This window comes from Ctenopharyngodon idella, chromosome 15, assembly GCF_019924925.1.
Source record: "Ctenopharyngodon idella isolate HZGC_01 chromosome 15, HZGC01, whole genome shotgun sequence".
Taxonomy (NCBI): Eukaryota; Metazoa; Chordata; class Actinopteri; order Cypriniformes; family Xenocyprididae; genus Ctenopharyngodon; species Ctenopharyngodon idella.
In genome coordinates this window covers 24,099,191-24,119,428 of record NC_067234.1, presented here as the reverse complement: position 1 = coordinate 24,119,428, position 20,238 = coordinate 24,099,191, and the positions used below count along the sequence as shown (strand labels likewise).

The window sequence follows — 20,238 nt, the reverse complement described above, 5'->3', positions numbered from 1 at the left end:
ATAAATAGTCGCACTGAAAAAGGACATTAACTTCTCGGTAATTCGACAGTATGGCAGATAACAGTGAGAAGTCTGCTACTCTACTGCACTATCACGATCCCGGAAGTGCATTTGGTAGCGTAAAAGACCGACCTTGAAAATCTAAATTAGCCTTCTGGGTCATCCTAAAATATCCTTTCTATTTTTGTCTCATTGAATAAAACAACATCCACATACTCCGAAGCTGACGGCCAATATCCTGAATTTAAAAAAAATATATATATAATATATATATATATATATATAAAGATTTTTTAGGAAACTCTTAATAAGACCATAGTGAAAATTACGTCAGCATAAAGCTCGATTAATTTTTGTGTAACTGATAAAATCGAAAATAGATAACAGCTTCGTCTTTTATTTTGAAAGTACTGCACTACTCTACAGCTGAGCATGAGTCATTTCCTGTGGCTGTTATTGTAGCTTATTGCTGCTGTCAGGACGGAAGAGTGGTTGCAGGTATGAACGTGTCCCTTCACTTTACCTCTGTTATGACACTTTTAACTCTTTTTAGCCTAAAAGTATGTAAACATCACTATGTACTCGTTGCCGAGTCTGAAATAAAATCTAAACAGCGGTAGTGGACTCAAAGCTAACCTAGACGGCTAATTCTTGCCGGTTCATCACCCACATGTGCTTTTTGAAATGAATATAATCTGTAAATGGAGTCTGAAAATGATATTTTGTTTATTTAGGATAACTATTAATTACCAAGCAAGAGCTAAAAAATTATCTATACTATAACCCCGCAGTTGTTGAATCTTTTAATATGAAGTTCTGGCTTAGTTAGGTTAGCTTAAGTGCTAGTTAAAGGTCCTAGTACAACCTACACAGGTGATCAGAGTCCTGTGGTGGAAATAAATGAATATACTGGTACTAGAATACATTATGTCCTTCTTTATTTGTCAATACTACTGACAGTTTGTGATCTTCAGATTATTTTATACATCAGCATTTATCACATTTATTCTCTTAAGATTAACAACTAAGCCACTCAAGGTTTTTTTTTTTTTTTTTTTTTTTGGAGATGACAAACCACCGTCATCACTTTCAAAGTTTGATTTGGGATGGTTGTCTGCCCTCAGCAAACTTGCCATGACCTCACTGAGTAATATTTTCACTGGTGGCATTACAAAGTTTGTTTTATGTGTACAGGTTTGAATTGTAAACAGTAGTGGGAGATGGCTGCAAATGGAGCAGAATGTGAACAGCCACAGAAAAGACTAGGACCTAAAGACAAGCAGAATGGCAGTTCTACAGGTTTGTTAAGCTGATGTAATCAATTACCTGCTGGCAGCCACCATGTAAGCCTCAGCTGAACTGATCAAGGGTCAGGACCAGAGATAAAAACGTCCTGTGGAGATAAACGGACCTGCCATCATCACTGATGCGTTCATCGTTGATCTTAAAGTCCACATCAAACAAAATTCTGTATCTAAATTTATGTTATGTTTTTCTTCCTGTTGTAATAATCAGTAATATTTGTGAACTCACTTTTATACCTGGAAAAATGTAAAGATGCATGTTGTTTTAAAATATAATAATTAAATCATATGTTAAAGGATTGTGGATTGTACCCACAGATTCATCTCTGAGAGAGAGAAAGCAGCAGGACAGGGAAGAGCGTCTCTCTTTAGTGTTGTGGAGGAGGCCTTTTATCACGCTACAGTATTTCTTCCTAGAAACCCTCGTTACCCTGAAAGAATGGACGTGGAAGTAAGCAATCAAACTTTTTTTGTACACTCATAATTACATTTTGAGTGTCTTTTAGGTAGTTTATGGGAGGTTTAACTAAAGTATTTACATCTGTCTTTGTATGGTGAAACTGAATTCATATCAGTGCTCAACAAGTGAAAAAAGTGATATTTACAAGTATCATTCAGATTCTTTGCTTAAAAACTAACTGAATGCAGTATACACTACTGTTAAAAAGAGTTAGTAAGACTTTTTTTTAACTTTATTCAGCAATGACGCATTAAATTGATCAAAAGCGACACTAAAGACATTTATAGTATTACAAACGATTTCTATTTCAATACTTTAGATTTTTCTATTCATCAAAGAATCTGGAAAAAGTGTTTTTTGTTTCCACAAAAAAAAATTAGCAGCACAACTGTTTTCAACATTGATAATAATAAAGAATGTTTCTTGAGCATCAAAGCAGCATATTAGAATGATTTCTGAAGGATCATGTGACACGAAGGCTGGAGTAATGATGCTGAAAATTGACCTTTGCCATCATATCAAAATATACAAAAAATTGTAGATTATACAATAATAATACATTATACAATATTACTGTTTTCGACTGTATTTTGATCAAATATATGCAGCTTTGATGAGCATAAGAGACTTCTTTAAAAACATTAAAATATTTTAACTTTTGAACGATGAGGTACTTCAAAATATGATTTATTGTGATTTTTAATTAATTTACTTATTATCAGGTCCATCTTTAATAATGCATATTACATCATTAATATTAATTATTAATTTTATTTATTTATTAATTTTTTTGCAGGCTTTGGCAGAGAAGAGGTGTGGTATTTTTGACCGTAGTCCTTTTTTCACTTTTCTCAATGGCTTACTCAATAGAAGGAGCACATCAGCAGGTGAGCTCAGTATTTGCCAGAATCATGATTTTGTTGCTTTTTTATGATCATTTTTCTTTTAAAAACTTCTGCAAGGTAGTAATTTAGTGATTATGTTTTGCTCACATGCTCTAATAGAGTAGTAACTACTCTGAAGCATCTTAGTTACTCTTTAATGTGTTGCGTAATATGTTTGCCATTGTTTGTAGTATGTACAGTATCTGGAGAAGAAGTTCCTGTGGTGTGCCTACTGGGTAGGCCTGGGTATTTTGTCTTCGGTTGGTCTCGGCACTGGATTGCACACGTTCCTCCTGTACTTGGTAAGAGTTCAAACAGTGAACTGAAATGTAGACTTAAAGGGATACTTCACCCAAAAAAAAAAATTCTGTCATCATTTACTCACCCTCAAGTTGTTCCAAACCTGTATGAGTTTATTTTTTTCTGTTGAACACAAAAGAAGATATTTTGAAGACTGATGGTAACCAGACAGTTGATGGGCCACATTGACTTCCATAGTAGGAAAAAAATACTATGGAAGTCAGTGGCTACTGTCAACTGTTTGGTTACCAACAGCCTTCAAAATATCTTCTTTTGTGTTCAACAGAAGAAAGAAACTCATACAGGTTTGGAACAACTTGAGGGTGAGTAAATGATGACAGAATTTAAATTTTTGGGTTAACTATCCCTTTAATTTCTCATTCTAGAGAGCATTTTCTGGATAAAAGTTTGTTCGATTTTCTCAGAAATGAAGTATACTTTTACTGTATATATTTGCAAAAACACACAACATATAGATCAGAGCTAATAAACATTGGGTCTTTGAATACAGTAGCATTGGGTATTCCCCTAGATTAACTGTCAGGGCCCCTCTGTCAAAAGGGAAGAGAATATGTGCTCGATGTTCCACTTAAGTTTATTAATAGTGTGACAGTGAGAGCATGTGCCTCTCTCTGCTTCTTTGCAGCAAATCTTGTAAGCAGAACCTTTCACCAGTTTCCACTGACTCAGATTGAACTGCTAGACAGTGGTCAGGAGTGTCCACTTCCACTGGCTGTGGTGAAGTCACACCCCTCCCTTGTCACCGGGGAATTCTTGTACTGTGTGCTCAGTGTGTGTGTCTATGGGCGGCATTGTGAAAGAACGGGATGTGAAAGTGCAAATACGCACAATGTTTCACCAACAGACTTTTGTATAAAAATGAGCATTTTTTGTCTTTTTAAATGTTTAAAGTAGAGAATCTTGTAAAAGGGCTGTTAAAGCAAAAGTAACTATAAAACTGTTTTAAATAAATTTAAATGGATTTTTTTTTTCTTTTTTCACCTTTTATACACCTAGCATTACTTAAGTAGTGGGTAGAAAAAAAAGATTACCCTTAATATGCAGATAATATTTTCTAGATAATATTTTAATAATGTACTTTGTCTTTAGTAGAATGACAATAATAGTGCAGTATTTAATTTTTCAGGCATCAATACTCCAGTCTTCAGTGTCACACGATCCTTCAGAAACCATTCTAATATGCTGATTTGCTGCTCAAGTAGCATTTCTTCTTAACAAAGTTGAGAACAGTTGTGCTGCTTAATATTTTTTAACTAGCACTATATGCACTTATGGAAGATTTTTTGGAGTCATTTTTGACCCGGCACTTAAATTTGATAAACAAATAAACAGTTGTAAAATCAGCATTTTTTCAGCTTAGGATGATTGCCAAAATCAAATCTTTTCTTTCATTTAGGGACTTGGAAGCCATTATCCATGCATTTATTTCATCAAGACTGGACTACTGTAACATATTGTATTTAGGGATCACTCAATCTTGATTATCTTGCCTCCAGTTGGTCCAAAATGCCGCAGCCAGTCTTTTAACACGGACTAGAAAGAGGGAAAGTATTACTCCTGTTTTGGCTAGTTTGCACTGGCTTCCCACTGAGTATAGAATCCAGTTTAAGGTATTATTGGAAGTCCCTGGTAGGTTCAGCACCAAACTACTTATCTGATCTTCTCTCTTACCATCAGACCAACAGGCCACTAATGTCATTGAATCCGCTTGTAAAGTCGTGACGTAAGGAACGCCGTTTCTGGGTCCAAGCCCCGGCTCGCTTCACTTGAGAATGCCATCTCGACGGCCATTTATGAGCACTATTTATTCATATTAAACATTTAAACATTTTAAAAAGTTAAACATTTAAAATACTTAGTCTACACAACAATCTCCGTGCTCATAGCGTCACAGACATTAAAGGGGACCTATTATGCCCCCTTTTACAAGATGTAAAATAAGTCTCTGATGTCCCCAGAGTGTGTATGTAAAGTTTTAGCTCAAAATACCACACAGATAATTTTTTATAGCATGTTAAAATTGCCACTTTTTGGGGTTGAGCAAAAATGTGCCATTTCAGTGTGTGCCCTTTAAATGCAAATGAGCTGCTGCGTTCGGCCTAAGAGGGCGGAGCTTCAAGAGCTTGTTCTCCGTTGTCAGGAGTCAGTCAGGACGCACTATAATGTCAGAAACTCTGAATATATGCTGCATGGAGATAGAACAGGTATAGTTTAGTTTAATTACAGTTATAACTTATATTGTCTTCTTTTTTTTTAATCCATTATATTAGTACAAGCCTGTTCACCGATGAGTTTTATGATGTTTATTGTACTTCACACAAAAGATGAAGCGTCTGTTTTCACTCTAGAAAATCACTATAAGAGCTTAAAACACGGTGCAAGTGTGCATTAAAATATTATCCATAAACTCTCTCTCTCTCTCTTGCATTATCATAAACATACATAGCGAATTACACAGAAACACTCGTTACAACTAACAGTAAACAATTATATAAAGACCTTATGCCTTTTCGGGTGGTGCTTAATAAACTGGTAAACTTTATATCCGTAAATCAATTTCGATGAACTGTAATAAAGTGCTCTCACCTTCATTACTGCTGTATCCAGTATCATTCTGGAGACTGTAAGCTGGATCACGAACAGTTTGTACTGATCTATCCTCGAGTAACAAATTTTTAACACAACCTCTATTTTGTGTTTTGTATTGTCCCTTTGTATTGACATTCGTTCACAAAGCAGTCCGATGTGAAATGATTCGTGCAGACATAAACGAATTTCGGTAGAGTTGAGGGAGCATTTTCTTCAAAAACAAAATTAATCCACCTCGTCTTCAGCGGCTCAGATTTCGGGAGTAAATGGAGAGAGCTATGTGGATTAATCCATCCAGCTACAGAACACCTAAAACGCTTGGGCGACATTTTCGTCAGTGCAGCAATGGCGGACTGTGTACAACTCGCCGTGAACTTGCTCAGGGCGGTTCTATGTTAAAACGGCAGTGTCTGTCATCATTCGTGGGCGGGGCCTGTGGCTAACGTGACGTCACATTGCCAGGAACCTGCAAACGGCTTGTTCTGAGACACTGATTATGATTTATGGGGATTAAAAAAAAAAAGGAGTGGTTGGATTTTTATCACTATAGGGTGGTTGTGTACACACACTGCCAACACACATTTATAGCCAAACACCATGCAAAAGTGAATTTTGCATAATAGGTCTCCTTTAATATATTAACGATTTGTAAGATGAATCACTGTCTGGCCATCTGGGATTTTGGTATGAAGATAAAGGTTATGATTATAATTTTTTGGTAGTATTACACCACATCTTATGTGTATATTAGCACCGTTTGTTGTTTTCTTGTGGTATGAGAGAGAGCGTTTGGACCTGGAAGCGCTGCTGCGTGACGTCAGACTTAACAACCGAATACTTTGTTGCTGTCAGTACCTAAGATACGCTTAACTTAAGGGGGATCATGTATTTTCGGTGGCACCCGGTTGTGGAATAACTTGCCTTTGTACTTAAAGGGATAGTTCACCCAAAAATAAAAAAATCTGTCATCAGGTACTCACCCTGATGTTGTTCCAAACCTGTGTGTTTCTTTCTTCTGTTGAACACAAAAGAAGATATTTTGAAGGCTGTTGGTAACCAGACAGTTGATGGTAGCCATTGACTTCCATAGTATTTTTTTTCCTACTGGTTACCAACAGCCTTCAAAATATATACTTCTTTTGTGTTCAACAAAACATGGAAACCATTATATAGTTTTTTTTCAGAATTATTTGATCCTGAAAAGAATCCCTTAAAGTTCAAAAGAACAGCATTTATTTGAAATAGATTTTTGTTTTTCATCAAACCCCCCCCCAATGTAGCAAAAACACCTAATATAAGGGTTTTTTTTTTGTTTTGTTTTTTTTAAATCAAAACTACTTCTCATCTGATTGAGTTTGGGAAGTGGTCTGCGTCAGGTTTCAGTGCCTGGGAAATAAACTCAATTGCACTGAGTAACCCGATAAAACGGTTGCCGTATCAGGCTTTTTGCCATGACACCGTCGTGAGCTCATTCCTCTGAATGTGACTAACCAATGGTGGTCCTGATTGGCTGACATCGCCTCTGTCTGTAAAGATCCCAACAGTCAGCAAAGTAACCTAAGACCACATCAATATTTAGACTGGGTTTGGGTTTAACAGGCTTTTTAGTGCAGATCTTGGATATCTCCTTGCATTCTGTTCATTATAAAACAATGTTTGATGTGACAAAATAAAGGTTTCCATTTCATTTGTTGCATCTGTATAGTATTTCCTATTGGATTATGGTTGATTTGGATGGAGCCATCCACTAAATGGTACCACCTGAGTCATTTAGGCCTCCTTCGGTTAAGAAAGGTTAATCAGAGGTTAAAAATGCTAGACATGGCATATTGTCCAATCTCCTCTCCCACGTATATTCTCCCACAAATTGACCGACTGTGGGAAGGAATGACATCAATGCCTGTTTTCACTTAGCAAATGAATTGTCATTTTGTAAATTTTGTGGTTTTTCCATCGCACTACATTGAGGTCACAAGCTTTTTGCAGTTGCATCGACGGACACGTACATTTGTGGTAGTCTTACGTACTTGGTCAGCAAACAATTGTTTATTTTATCGTGAGATACTATTCTTAGAAACGCATTGAGCTGTGCATGTGACAGCGCTCATGGGCAAGAAATGTTCATGCTCACGTGAAGTATTATTTCAGTCTGTAAACATGTGATTGCATCACTTCCTCCAGGGTCCACACATAGCTTCTGTCACCCTGGCTGCATATGAATGTGGCTCAGTGAACTTCCCTGAGCCGCCCTACCCAGCTCAGATAGTGTGTCCGGAGGAGGAGGTCCTACAGGAGAGCATCTCATTGTGGACCATCATGTCAAAGGTTCGGCTGGAGGCCTGCATGTGGGTGAGTGCTTTCACAGTGCAGTCTTGCCCCTTTAAGTACTAAAGCTGCCCAGTCCTGCTCTTAGTTTCACCACACTTGAACCAGTTAATTGAGCTGTTTGGTTTCAGTAGAGCAGGGTTTGAACTCCTGAACCTCCTGGAATAGGACTCAGCAGACCTAAAAAATATATTCCAGACAGTACGATATCACTTCTTTAAAGAACGACAACCAAAAAAACATAGGATGTGGGTGTGTGTGTGTATATTATATATAATATAATTATTATATTATTAATATTAAATGTTACAATAACTTTTTATACATTTAAAATATATATTTATGTATTCTAGTTTATTTTAATTCTAGTTATTTTAATATTTCATATATTAATATTAAATAATAAAATGATAAAATATTTGTGTATGTGTGTGTGTGTGTATATATATATATATATATATATATATATATATATATATATATATATATATATATATATATATATATATATATATATATATATAATATATATATATACATACATACACAAACACACACATAAATACATGTAATTATTTTATTATATTAATATTATTAATATTAAATATTACAATAACTTTTTGTAAATGTAAATAACAAATGTATGTATTATAATATATATAATACATTGTAGTAGATAAGTTTATATAAGTTTTATATAAGTAATATATATAATTTTTTTGTAGTAGATTTATAATTTTTATTTATATATATATATATATATATATATATATATATATATATATATATATATATATATATATATATATATATATATATGTGTGTGTATGTATTAGAGATGCACCGATGTATCGGCCAACAATCGGTATCGGCCGATAAAAGCTATTATTATCACTATCGGCCATCGGCCGATTGTTTAAAAACGGCCGATGATCATGGCCGATTATATCCTGTCAATCAAAAGGGTGCGGAAAAACGTGTTCAGACTGCAACTCATACATACTGTGTGTGAAGAAAATCACTCTTGTGTTCAATTTCTTCTTCTTCTTCTTCTTGGCGGTTGGCAAACCAGCTTTTGTGTTGAATTTTAACGCATTAACAGTTTAAAAATAGTGACGCTAAAGCAGGCTCTTTTTGACCCTATGAATCACCCGTAGTTCAAGCCAGGGTTGCCAGGTCTGCTTTTTTATTTGTATTTTTTGCTACATCAAATATTATTTGTAGCGCCTCCCGTCTAATAATCGCAAAAGGCTTTGTGCTTTGTTACTTCTGATAAGAATAAAAGTTTCATTTTTCAAATTCTGTCCATTTTATAATAAAATTCAAACAATAATTGGCGTTTTGACGCTCTTAAATGTGTCGTGTCAGATCGCTGTAATGCCTCAGTTCAGGAGGCAGCTCGGAGCGCGAGTCTTTTCTTCTTCTTCAATACAAGTTATATCTCGAAAAACATGCATGAATATCTAAGGTATGTTGAAAGATATAGCCTAGTACAACTTACCAGAATGTATCACGTCTCATGTAATCACTTTATTTGTGCTTCAACCGCGGAAAGACGTCAATAAAACAGCTTGTGAACAATGTCACATCATGTCAAATTTACCTCTGGAATGTTTTCCGATGTTCACAGTTCTTTAGCTATCTATGTATAAAAAAAAACACTAGAGAGGAGCTTATTTACTGTTAATTATGTTTGTGTACATTTGCCATGAAGACAACAAGTGCTTATGAAAACTACATTATGTGATACTAAGTTTAATACAAAGGTTTCAGTTTTTATTTGTGTAATTGTTATATCTGAAAATAAACAGCAGCTGAATATAAAACTTCTGTTGTTAATTTTAACCTCTAATATTGTAGTGTACCAAATGAGAGGTTCCTTGTATAGTTTGCAACATTATTTGGGAGAGATTTTTTTTTCCTTAAGAAAAACCAAACTATCGGTATCGGCATTGGCCGATATCATTCTGAATAATCGGGTATCGGCAGAGAAATTTAGTATCGGTGCACCTCTAATATATATAAATTATTATTATATTATTATAAATATTAAATGTTACAATAACTTTTTATACATTTAAAATATAAATGTAAATGTATAAATAACAATATATAATAACATTTATAAACATATAATATAAATTTATAAGTGTTATTTTAATATTTACCATTATATATACACACACACACAGAAATACATGTAATTATTTTATTATATTAATATTATAAAAATGAAATGTTACAATAACTTTTTTAAAAATTTAAAATAATATAAATTTATGTATTATTTATGTTTTTATATATGTATATGAAATCAAAATGGGAAGATCCTCCATGTTTGATCTTCAGAAGTCAGTCTGTGATGCTATGACGAACATCTTTTTGGCATATAAATTCACATTCCAATTTCCAAGCCTGAACTATGATAAGAAGTGAAATTCTTCTGCATGTATGCGTGTGTTCTCAAAAAACCTAGTGTGACCATCCCAATGTAATGATGTTTTGTTTGTGAAGACTTGCAGAACTCAAAGCTGTTGTGTATGATAAATCACACTTTGTCTTCTTGAGGCTCATAATGTATGACTGTGTTTCCAGGGTGCGGGCACGGCCATTGGAGAGCTGCCGCCTTACTTCATGGCACGGGCGGCACGGCTGTCTGGAGCAGATCCTGATGATGAAGATTATGAGGAATTTGAGGAGATGCTGGAGCAGGCACAGAGTGCACAGGTCTGGATTTCATCTCGAAAGCTCATGTCATATACCGGACCCATGTGTCCAAACTAACGCTTCACCTTCATACAGACAGCAGCTCCTTTTGATCATCATCAGGAGCACCAGTAGATGTTCAAAGCTTAACTAACTATTTCCTTCCAGTGGTCATGCCTTTATGAAGCTGACAGTGATGGCCCCCCATGATGCAGCAGCATACTGTATCCTGTTGGTGGGAGGGGTCCCTGTATCCTATTCCCATGAGTCCCCACTATTGTGGTTCACTTATGCGGGTCACATGATTTCTTGGAAGGGCTCTCCCCTGACTTCCAGTAAACCCTTTGAGCGGCGGGTGACTCAGAGGCAGCGCTTCCCTTTAATCACAACCTCTTAGTGTCTGAGTGGGACCCCACATGGTCTGTGCCTTCACACAAGACTTTTAATTGGTCATCTTTAATAATGCTGTATTGGACCTCAAGGTCTGGTGATTAATGCCACCCTTTTTTGATATCAGTTTTTTGCACAGTTGTGGCAAAGTAATTATTTTATATGACTTTTTTTTTTTTTTTAGGCATAATGTTGAAAATGTTTTCGTTGTCTTTGCATTAATTTTGTAGAGTAACTGAAAGCTGATTCCAGAAATAGTTCTACTAAAATAATGTAAAATAGTTAATTTTTTTGTAAAATGCTTTTTTGAGTAAATGTATTACATTATTTTTTGTATTATAATATTTTAAATTCTTTTAAATTATTTAATATAATATTTTGTTATATATAAGCAAAAACATTTTTCTAAAAAACATTTTTCTATAAAATCCATTTTACAGTATATAACAGTATAAAAAGTTGTACAGATTGTTCATTCCTTGCAGACTAAGATCAGTTTTCCATGTCAAGCTTACATTTTTAAATTGTCTATTTTCTTACAGGATTTTGCATCAAGAGCCAAGCTTGCAGTGCAAAACATGGTGCAGAAAGTGGGATTTTTTGGAATTCTGGCTTGTGCCTCTGTAAGTTTCTTCTTTTTCAAATTTTTTTTTTTCTTTATCATTGCTTGTTTTGTAATTGCAGAATTTAAATGGTTCACAGCAGGGGGGTAACTCCTCCACCAAATAACCAAAACTAGCAAGTATACCCCCCATATATACAATGGTTAATGGAAACATAGAATTATTAATAAATTAAATAGGCTACATCGCACGTTCAGAGCTTTTATATGTGGCAAGTTCACGTCTGAACTGGACAGACCAATTATGAGCACATTATGACTGAAGCCCGGTTTATTTACATGAGTGGTGTGCGAATCACCGTATACTGTGCGCACTCCAAAAGTGTGATAAGATTTGCGTGAGTCGCTCCTATCGTGATGCCGATGATAGAAATGCGAGACCCATTTGAATTCTGTTGAGAATTTACTAATTTAAAATGCTGTGGAGAAAGTCAAACATGACCTGAAACAGCCACATAAACAAAAAGACTGATGAAAAGGGGAGAAAACATCATCCTGCACCATCATACATTAGAAAGCTTTTTAAACCACTCATGACCACCCTTACTAGAATTTTATTGTAGCTATTTATTGTTAAATTTTGACTAACTTGTAGAATTTATAATGGATAATCTAAGTGAATAGATTTTTCACTAAAGATTTATATTACAAATGTGAGCTATGAGGAGCTAACATTGGTACGTTGATAACATTACATACCTGTAATTATAGCCTTAATGTAACAAATGTGACAGTTACTAGAAATTAGGGATGCACCGATACCATTTTTTAAGGACTGAGTACGAGTACTGATACTTTTTTTTTCTGGTACTCGCCGATACCGATACGGATGCCTATACATTTATTAATTTCTCTCTTTTTTTTTTAATTTCTAGTTTTTGGTGATGTTGCAGTTTTCCAAGCACAACACAGTGGACAGCTTCTTTATTATTACTCTAATGAAAAAAGTAATAATTTTTATGTGCTTGTCACAAACTTAAAGAACAAAAATTTCACAGTGTCCAATAACCTTCAAAGGGCATAATTACCAATATATACAATTGTTGTTATATAAAAAGAAATTTACAAATTACAAACAATACAACAAATACTATAAAGATACAAATTAAATAAACTTTTTTTCAGATACAGTAGGTTTATTTATCATGTATACATTTATTTAACATCTTTTGTTGTTTTATTAACATTAATGACAAATATTTAATTAGGCTACGGTCCCTTTAAGACCGAATCCATGGATGCTGAGAGAACTGGGATCGCACGCGAGAGAGAGCGCTTCTGGTCTGTCATTCAGCGCGACTCTGCCTATCCTGCCTTCACTAATCGATAACAAATTGTGATTGAAAGCATGCAGTTCGCAATATGTGGGTTGTCATCATTGATTTTGAAGTATTTCCACACCACTGAGGCTGACGTTGTTTCTCCTGCTGCTGTCGGTGTCTCCGTGCACGGAAAATTCTGTCAGTTACGTCACGTGAGGTATCGGTCTTTGGTATTGGGGGTATTTTTACGATTACAAGTACAAGTACATGAGCTTGGTATCGGTGCATCCCTACTAGAAATGATACTTTTTTTTTTTTCTTTTTTTTTAAATATGGGCAAGTGCAACATAGAATCAAGAGCTTTAAAAACTGGACCTTCGTGAAATGTTGACCAAACAATCAGTTTTCCCCATATGTAAAATGTGTTCGGTTCTAATGATGACTGATGTTAAGAAAAACCTAGCTTTCAGAAATTCTAAGAGACGACAAACTCATTAAGAGCCTGATTACTGTTAAGTAGTAGGAAATAAAATATTTCAATATAAGAAAATGTTAAGGAACATAAAATAATATGTAAATTATTAATTATATATAAATTATAATTATTTATATTAAATAATATAAAACACATCATATATTATGTAAACAAGTAATTGTTAACTAGACTATTACTTTTTTTTTTGCAGTTTATCAACCACAAAAGACCGTTTTGCAAAAATAAATAAACAAATTAATAAATACCCGCTAACACGGGTCGCACGTCAACTCCACCAATGTTCAAACCAAAACTACGCCCTTGGTTCACAGTAGCTTATATAATAAATGTGTTATATAGTTGATGCTCAGGATAGATAAGAATAGTTCTTTGAAACAGAAAGAGTTTCAAATGTATTTGTCAGTATATTGTCTTTTGGTGCTCACCAATACTTATGCATGTCTGTTTCACAGATCCCAAATCCCTTGTTTGACCTGGCTGGAATCACCTGTGGTCATTTCCTGATTCCATTTTGGACCTTCTTTGGAGCGACTCTCATTGGAAAGGCTGTTATTAAGATGCACATTCAGGTATACCGAGAGTAAGAAAACAAATGTTAAACATTTGTTCAACACTTTTTTGAGTGTGTCATTCCTAAAGTGATGATTCCCTTTATTCAGTTGATTGGTGCCATTAGATCATCAAAGTCAGACCTTTGCATGTGCCTCTTTTGAGTTTTGAATGTTGACTCAGCAGCTTCTAGACAGCGGTGCATCTGATGTCTACAGAACTGCTCATATCATCCAAATGATCAAATCATGAGCGGGAGCGAGTCAGTGATCTCACCGAGTGTCACGTCTCTTCACTTCTCACTGTCTCCTGAAGACACTATCTGCCCCCCACAAACAAATCTGCTGCACTCGCCGCCTTGAGGAACATTCCGTTGATTCATTGTCTGATAATGTGTATCCACTTTTTTGTTTCTCTACAGAAACTATTTGTTATCATAACATTCAGCAAGCACATAGTGGAGCAGATGGTCTCCCTGATCGGGTGAGTAATGACACAACCATGAGGTGAATATAGACACCCTGTGTAAACAATGGTAAACATTATAGCGAAAAAAACAAGAACTACATTAATCAAGAACACCTGAAATTATAGTATTTGTGCATTGATAAGTGGCAATTCAAAATGCTTTTTAGACATACAAGAAATGTTTGCATGTGAATTAAGAATATGAGTGAAATTATCTATACACTGCTTGTTTTGGTGTCAGTAAGATTTTTTTTCTTAAATTAATACTTTTATTCATCAAGGATTCATTAAAGTGACAGTAAAGACATTTATAATATTACAAAAAAAATGATATTACAGTTTCCACAAAAATATTAAGCAGCATAACTATTTTCAACATTGATAATAATGAGAAATGTTTCTTGAGCAGCAAATCAGCAAATTAGAATGATTTCTTAAGGATCATGTGACTCTGAAGACTGGAGTAATGATGCTGCAAATTCAGCTTTGCCATCATAGAAATAAATTACATTTTTAAATATATTAAAATAGAAGTGTTATGCTTAATTTCAATAACATTTTTGCAATATTACTGTTTTACTGTATTACTTTGATCAAATAAATGCAGCCTTGTTGCATACGGTTAAATAAAAATCTTACCGACCCCAAACTTTTGAATGGTTGTGCAAATATAAAGCAATTGTATAGATAAATAAAGAGTAGTTTCTTTGCCAGTAAGAAACAAATGTCATTGTAACATGCAAATGCACAAGAGGAAACTAAAAAAGGATCTAGCAGAGTTTATTGAACTCTTTCATGAACTGTGGACAGCTCATTTTAATGCTTGCATGCAAATGCAAGCATAGTCAGATGCTTACTATTGTTTAGCCTGAATCATCTAAAGAATCGCATATAGTTTCTGTTCCTCTATACAGCTGTATAGGAATGGCTAAATATGTCCAAGTCACATTTCATTCCAAAATAAAGAAAGAAGATCTGTTGCTTTATCATTTAATTTATCTTATTTTAAGACCATTAAGATTTTTTTTTTTCTTCTATTGTGACATTATTTTTGACATTTAACTACATTATAGCTCAAAAGTAAATCGTTCCCTGCCATTGACAAAATTTTCCGTCATGTAGTTTTTAGGGGTTTTTTTAGTGACGTGAAGGCCAAGTATGGTAACCCATACTCGGAATTTGTCCTGTGCATTTAACCCATCTAAGTTAGTGCACACACAGTAGTGAGTCAGTACTCAGTAGTGAGTAGTGAGTAGTGAACACACGCACACACACCCAGAGCAGTGGGCAGCCATTTTGTGCCTTGCTCAAGGGCACCTCAGTCATTTCCTGCTGGTATTGACAATCGAACCTGCAACCTTCGGGTCTGACTCTCTAACCATTAGGCCACGACTGCCCATTACCCATTTATGGGTAACCATTAAGCCACGACTGACTCTCTAACCATTAGGCCACGACTGCCCATTACCCATTTATGGGTAACATTTATGCACATATATTACACAACTCTGCACCGCCATTGATGGAATTTTCCATCAATCCATGTTTTCACTGTTATACGGTAGGGGGCGCTATTACGCATCTTCTGAAAGAGTACAGAATCTCCCAATCAAAACAGAGGTGAAGAAGAAGCAGAAACGAGCGACAGAAGCATTGCTTACACACATGTAAAATAATGTGGTGATCAAACATTAAACGGCATATAAATCAAAACTGCCTAACATTGCCAATGAAATGTTGACCCAGGAGGAGGAACAACTGTGAAGATTTGGGGGGTGTTGATGTACTTGATCTAATCAATCTATGTTTTAAATGTAATTCTGAATCTGACCCGGACGTAGTCTTTGACAAAAGCATGATTATATATTATAACAGAGGCTCTGTTCCTTCTTTTGGTATATTGCATGTTCAGATATTCATACAACAAAATATTCTGGCGGGCCACGAAAGTTTTGTGAAAATGGGGGGAAAAAAACGCTGGCGGGGAAAGAGTTAATTGTCAATAAAATAATGTCAAAACCTATTATTAAGACTTTATTGCATTATAAGGAATTAAATGTCCTTATTCACTGTAATATTTTTAGTTTGATTTTAGGGTGAAATGTGATTCAATGAGATTTTTTTATACCACATACTGAGGCCACTTACTAGTAAGCCTGAGAAATCTTCACCATTTATGGTGATGTCTGCGCAGATAGAGTTTAGATGATGTAGCAGAGTGACTCAAAAGTAGAGATGCAGTCTCCATGTTGGGACTTTGAACAGCACTCAAAAGTACAAATGAAATTACTGTTCATCTTTGAATGAGGCACAACAATTGTAGCTTTATAATGAAGCCACATGGAAAGCACTTCATAATCACGATTTTAGAATGTGGTCAGCATGTTTCGTCACATGGTGTTGGCAAGATCCTTTGAATTTGATGTGCTGCTCAAACTTGAGGTTCTTAATCATCAGCCTGTTTGTGGTGAGGTCATGTGATTGAGACCAGTAACATTCAGAATTTGTATTGTGGTTCCTTTCAGTAGAATTTCTTTGCTTTTTGATGCAATAAAGACATGATAATTGCACCTTGAACTACAAAGATGTGTGGTGCAGAAATATTATAAGTGATCCTACATGATGGTTCGGTTTCACTGACATTCAAACCCACCCAAAACTGGGCGGTTCTTCCTACATTGCAGTGATGACACAATATTGAGTCACTTCCTCATTAATTGGTTTAGAAACAGTTCCTACAGAAGCCTCTCTGCTATAAGTGAGGGTTCAGAGATCTTGTGCCTCATTGTTCTGGAGGCTTCACTGAAGGAAAGCTGTTGTACGCTTTGGGAGATCTAGTGGACTTCCTCTCTTGGTAAGACTTTGCTAATCATATCTTAATTTTTTTGGACAGTATTATCCCTGGAGTTGGAGCATCTCTTCAGAAACCTTTTAGGGAGTACTTGGAAGCCCAGAGAGCCAAGCTTCATAATCCAGCTGGTGAAGGAACAGCAGCGGTAAAAAAACAACAATCTTTTTTTTATTTTTTTATTTAATAAATATAGAAATAACATTTTTACTATTCTCACTCAGTTTATTTCTGCATTTTATTTTTTTAGTTTTTTTATATTCTTTTTTATTTTAACAAGAATGCACAGAAATATTTTTTATATATATATATATATATATATATATATATATATATATATATATATATATATATATATATATATATATATATATATATATGACCCTGGACCACAACATTTTTTGAAATTGAGATTTATACATCAAATAAGCTTTCTATTGATGTATGGTTTGTTAGGATAGGACAGTTATTTGGCTGAGATACAACTATTTGAAAATCTAGAATCTGAGGGTACAAAAAAAATCAAAATATTGAGAAAATCGCCTTTGAATTTCTCCAAATGAAGTCCTTAGCAATGCATATCCACTTACAAAAATACATTTTTTATATATTTACGGTAGGAAATGTACAAAATATCTTCATGGAACATGATCTTTACTTAATATCCTAATGATTTTTGGCATAAAAGAAAAATCGATAATTTTTACCCATAAAATGTTTTGTTGGCTATTGCTACAAATACACCCTTGCGACTTATGACTGGTTTTGTGGTCCAGGGTCACACACACACACACATATATATATATATATATATATATATATATATATATATATATATATATATATATATATATATATATATATATATATATATATATATATATATATATTTTTTTTTTTTTTTAACATTAACTAGAAGCACATTTATTTAAAAAAAAAAATAAAAAAAAAATAAAAAATGTATATATTCGCCGAGAGAGAGCTGGCTCTCATTAAATTATTTAAATTGAATTTAATTTTTAATTATTTAATTTCTCATTCAATTTCTGCATATTTTTTTTTTTTTTTTTTTTTTAATCTTTATTTTATTTTTTAATACAATATAGTTTTAACATTGACTAGAGGCACAGAAATATTTTTTCCTTGATTAAGACAAATTTAATTTGGCCTCAAAATCTTCCTTAAGTAATTCACATTTTTTTGTAAATATTATTTTATTTTTATATACTTTTTTTTTTTTTCCCCCCTCTGTGCAGGGTGAAAGCTGGCTCTCGTGGGTATTTGAGAAAGTGGTGCTGGTCATGGTGTGCTATTTTATTCTGTCCATCATTAACTCCATGGCACAGAGCTACGCCAAGCGTCTCCAGCAGAAGAAGTACTCAGAGGAGAAAACAAAATGACGGACTCACAGAAAAACATCTCACGCTCCTGTTTTGGAACCTACAAAATATTTAAGCTAAAACTGCTACATGAGCACTGATTTATGTGCGCTTCTGTATGTTAATATTCATTCAGATCCCTTTAGTTACGTGAAGTCCCTCTTCATTTGTCTGTAGTGTGCTCGACTATTTAAAATCAGATTTAACATTTAGAGATTTTTGTCTTAACAGAACCAAGGCAGTCTAGCTAACAGGCTGTGTGGAGTCGTATTTGTTGCAATGCCTTATGCAACATTTGGAGGTCATGCTTCCATTGAAGTGAATACAGTTCTTAATCAATAGATTGACTTATTTAATTTCTAACATACAGGTATGGATGGGCAGGGTCTGTTTTGCGAGGTTTTGTGATTGGAATTTTCAGGGATAGTTTTTTTTAATCAATATTGATGTCATTTTGTATTTCTTTAACTGTTTAAAGAGGATAGCAATATCAACTCAGATCATTGTGGTTTCTAAATAGTTTGCACATCTTGTAAATAATGTTTTGACTATACGCACATGATGTTTATTCTCCGGAGATCTTAAACCAAAATGTCACAAAATAGTGGATGTAACTTTTAACCCAAGAAACAGAAGATGTGATATTTGCATTTGTTTGTGCATTTCAACCTTTGACATTTGAACTAAAACCATAAGGTGATCCATACTTTCCTCTTTTCTTATTTTGGGCTGAAATATTTGTGTGGCTAACTATAATTTCTCTCAGAAGTAACATTAAATTGATTAATACATCTGCTGTGTTACATGTGCGTTTTACGTCAATCTGTGAATTATTCCCCCCCCCCAAAAAAAACCTATGAAAATTTATTTCTTTGGGTTCAGACCAATGGATGACAAGTTGTAGGATGCAGCCCAAAAGAAGGTATGTGAAAGGCAATGAATCTATCTATCTATCTATCTATCTATCTGTTTGCCATTCTATCTATCATTCTGTCTGTCGTTCTATCTCTCTCTGACAGCTTATGTACTCACTTGTACAGAAGTAGCATGTTTCAGTATGTTGTCCCATTCTGTCAGGTAGCTTATCAGACTGGTGTTGGCTGTAAGTCATATGGCAACAGCAGTCTAATAGGCTGTCTGAAATTTTGGGTTTAGTCACCATCCACGTTTTCAGGGCTGAATTTTGTGCCGGGAATGTTGAACTGAAGAATATTTACTACCTGATGAATGTGTTCTCTCCAGTGTGCGATGGGTCTGGGCATTTAATGGATTATTTCCTGGTTTGTGGAGGCAGATTGATTGTATGTGAATATTTAAGTACAACAAAGATGTAGCTTTTTATTGTAAACCAACTATAAATTGATCTTACCTTTAATCACTGCTTCAGCATTCAGCTATTTATTTAAGAGAAAGAAATAATGTCAAGACCAGTTATATATTTTGCAGAAAATGTTTTCAGTTTGTCATAGTTTGCTGCTATAAAATTTACGCTGCTATAAAATTTACACTGCTATACATTTCACAATATCACAATAAAAAGCATTTTGTCCTCAAGTTTAAGTGTTTCCCCCACTGATTAAAAAGCAGTCTATATGTGTTATTATTGTTACTTTAGAGTTATTAAGAGAGATTTAG

The 20,238-nt window shown here is 34.4% G+C and overlaps 1 protein-coding gene across 1 annotated transcript; it reads left to right on the top strand.

Moving 5' to 3' along the window:
• Nucleotides 1-338: 338 nt before the first annotated feature.
• vmp1 (vacuole membrane protein 1) lies at nucleotides 339-19,394 on the top strand. The gene is made up of 12 exons (XM_051863748.1): nucleotides 339-498; nucleotides 1,195-1,299; nucleotides 1,623-1,755; nucleotides 2,561-2,651; nucleotides 2,840-2,950; nucleotides 7,740-7,907; nucleotides 10,479-10,610; nucleotides 11,522-11,602; nucleotides 13,812-13,928; nucleotides 14,330-14,391; nucleotides 17,270-17,372; nucleotides 18,481-19,394. Exons 2-12 carry the CDS (start codon nucleotides 1,221-1,223, stop codon nucleotides 18,622-18,624), a joined length of 1,221 nt encoding a protein of 406 aa, XP_051719708.1. The 5' UTR covers nucleotides 339-498; nucleotides 1,195-1,220; the 3' UTR covers nucleotides 18,625-19,394.
• Nucleotides 19,395-20,238: the final 844 nt, after the last annotated feature.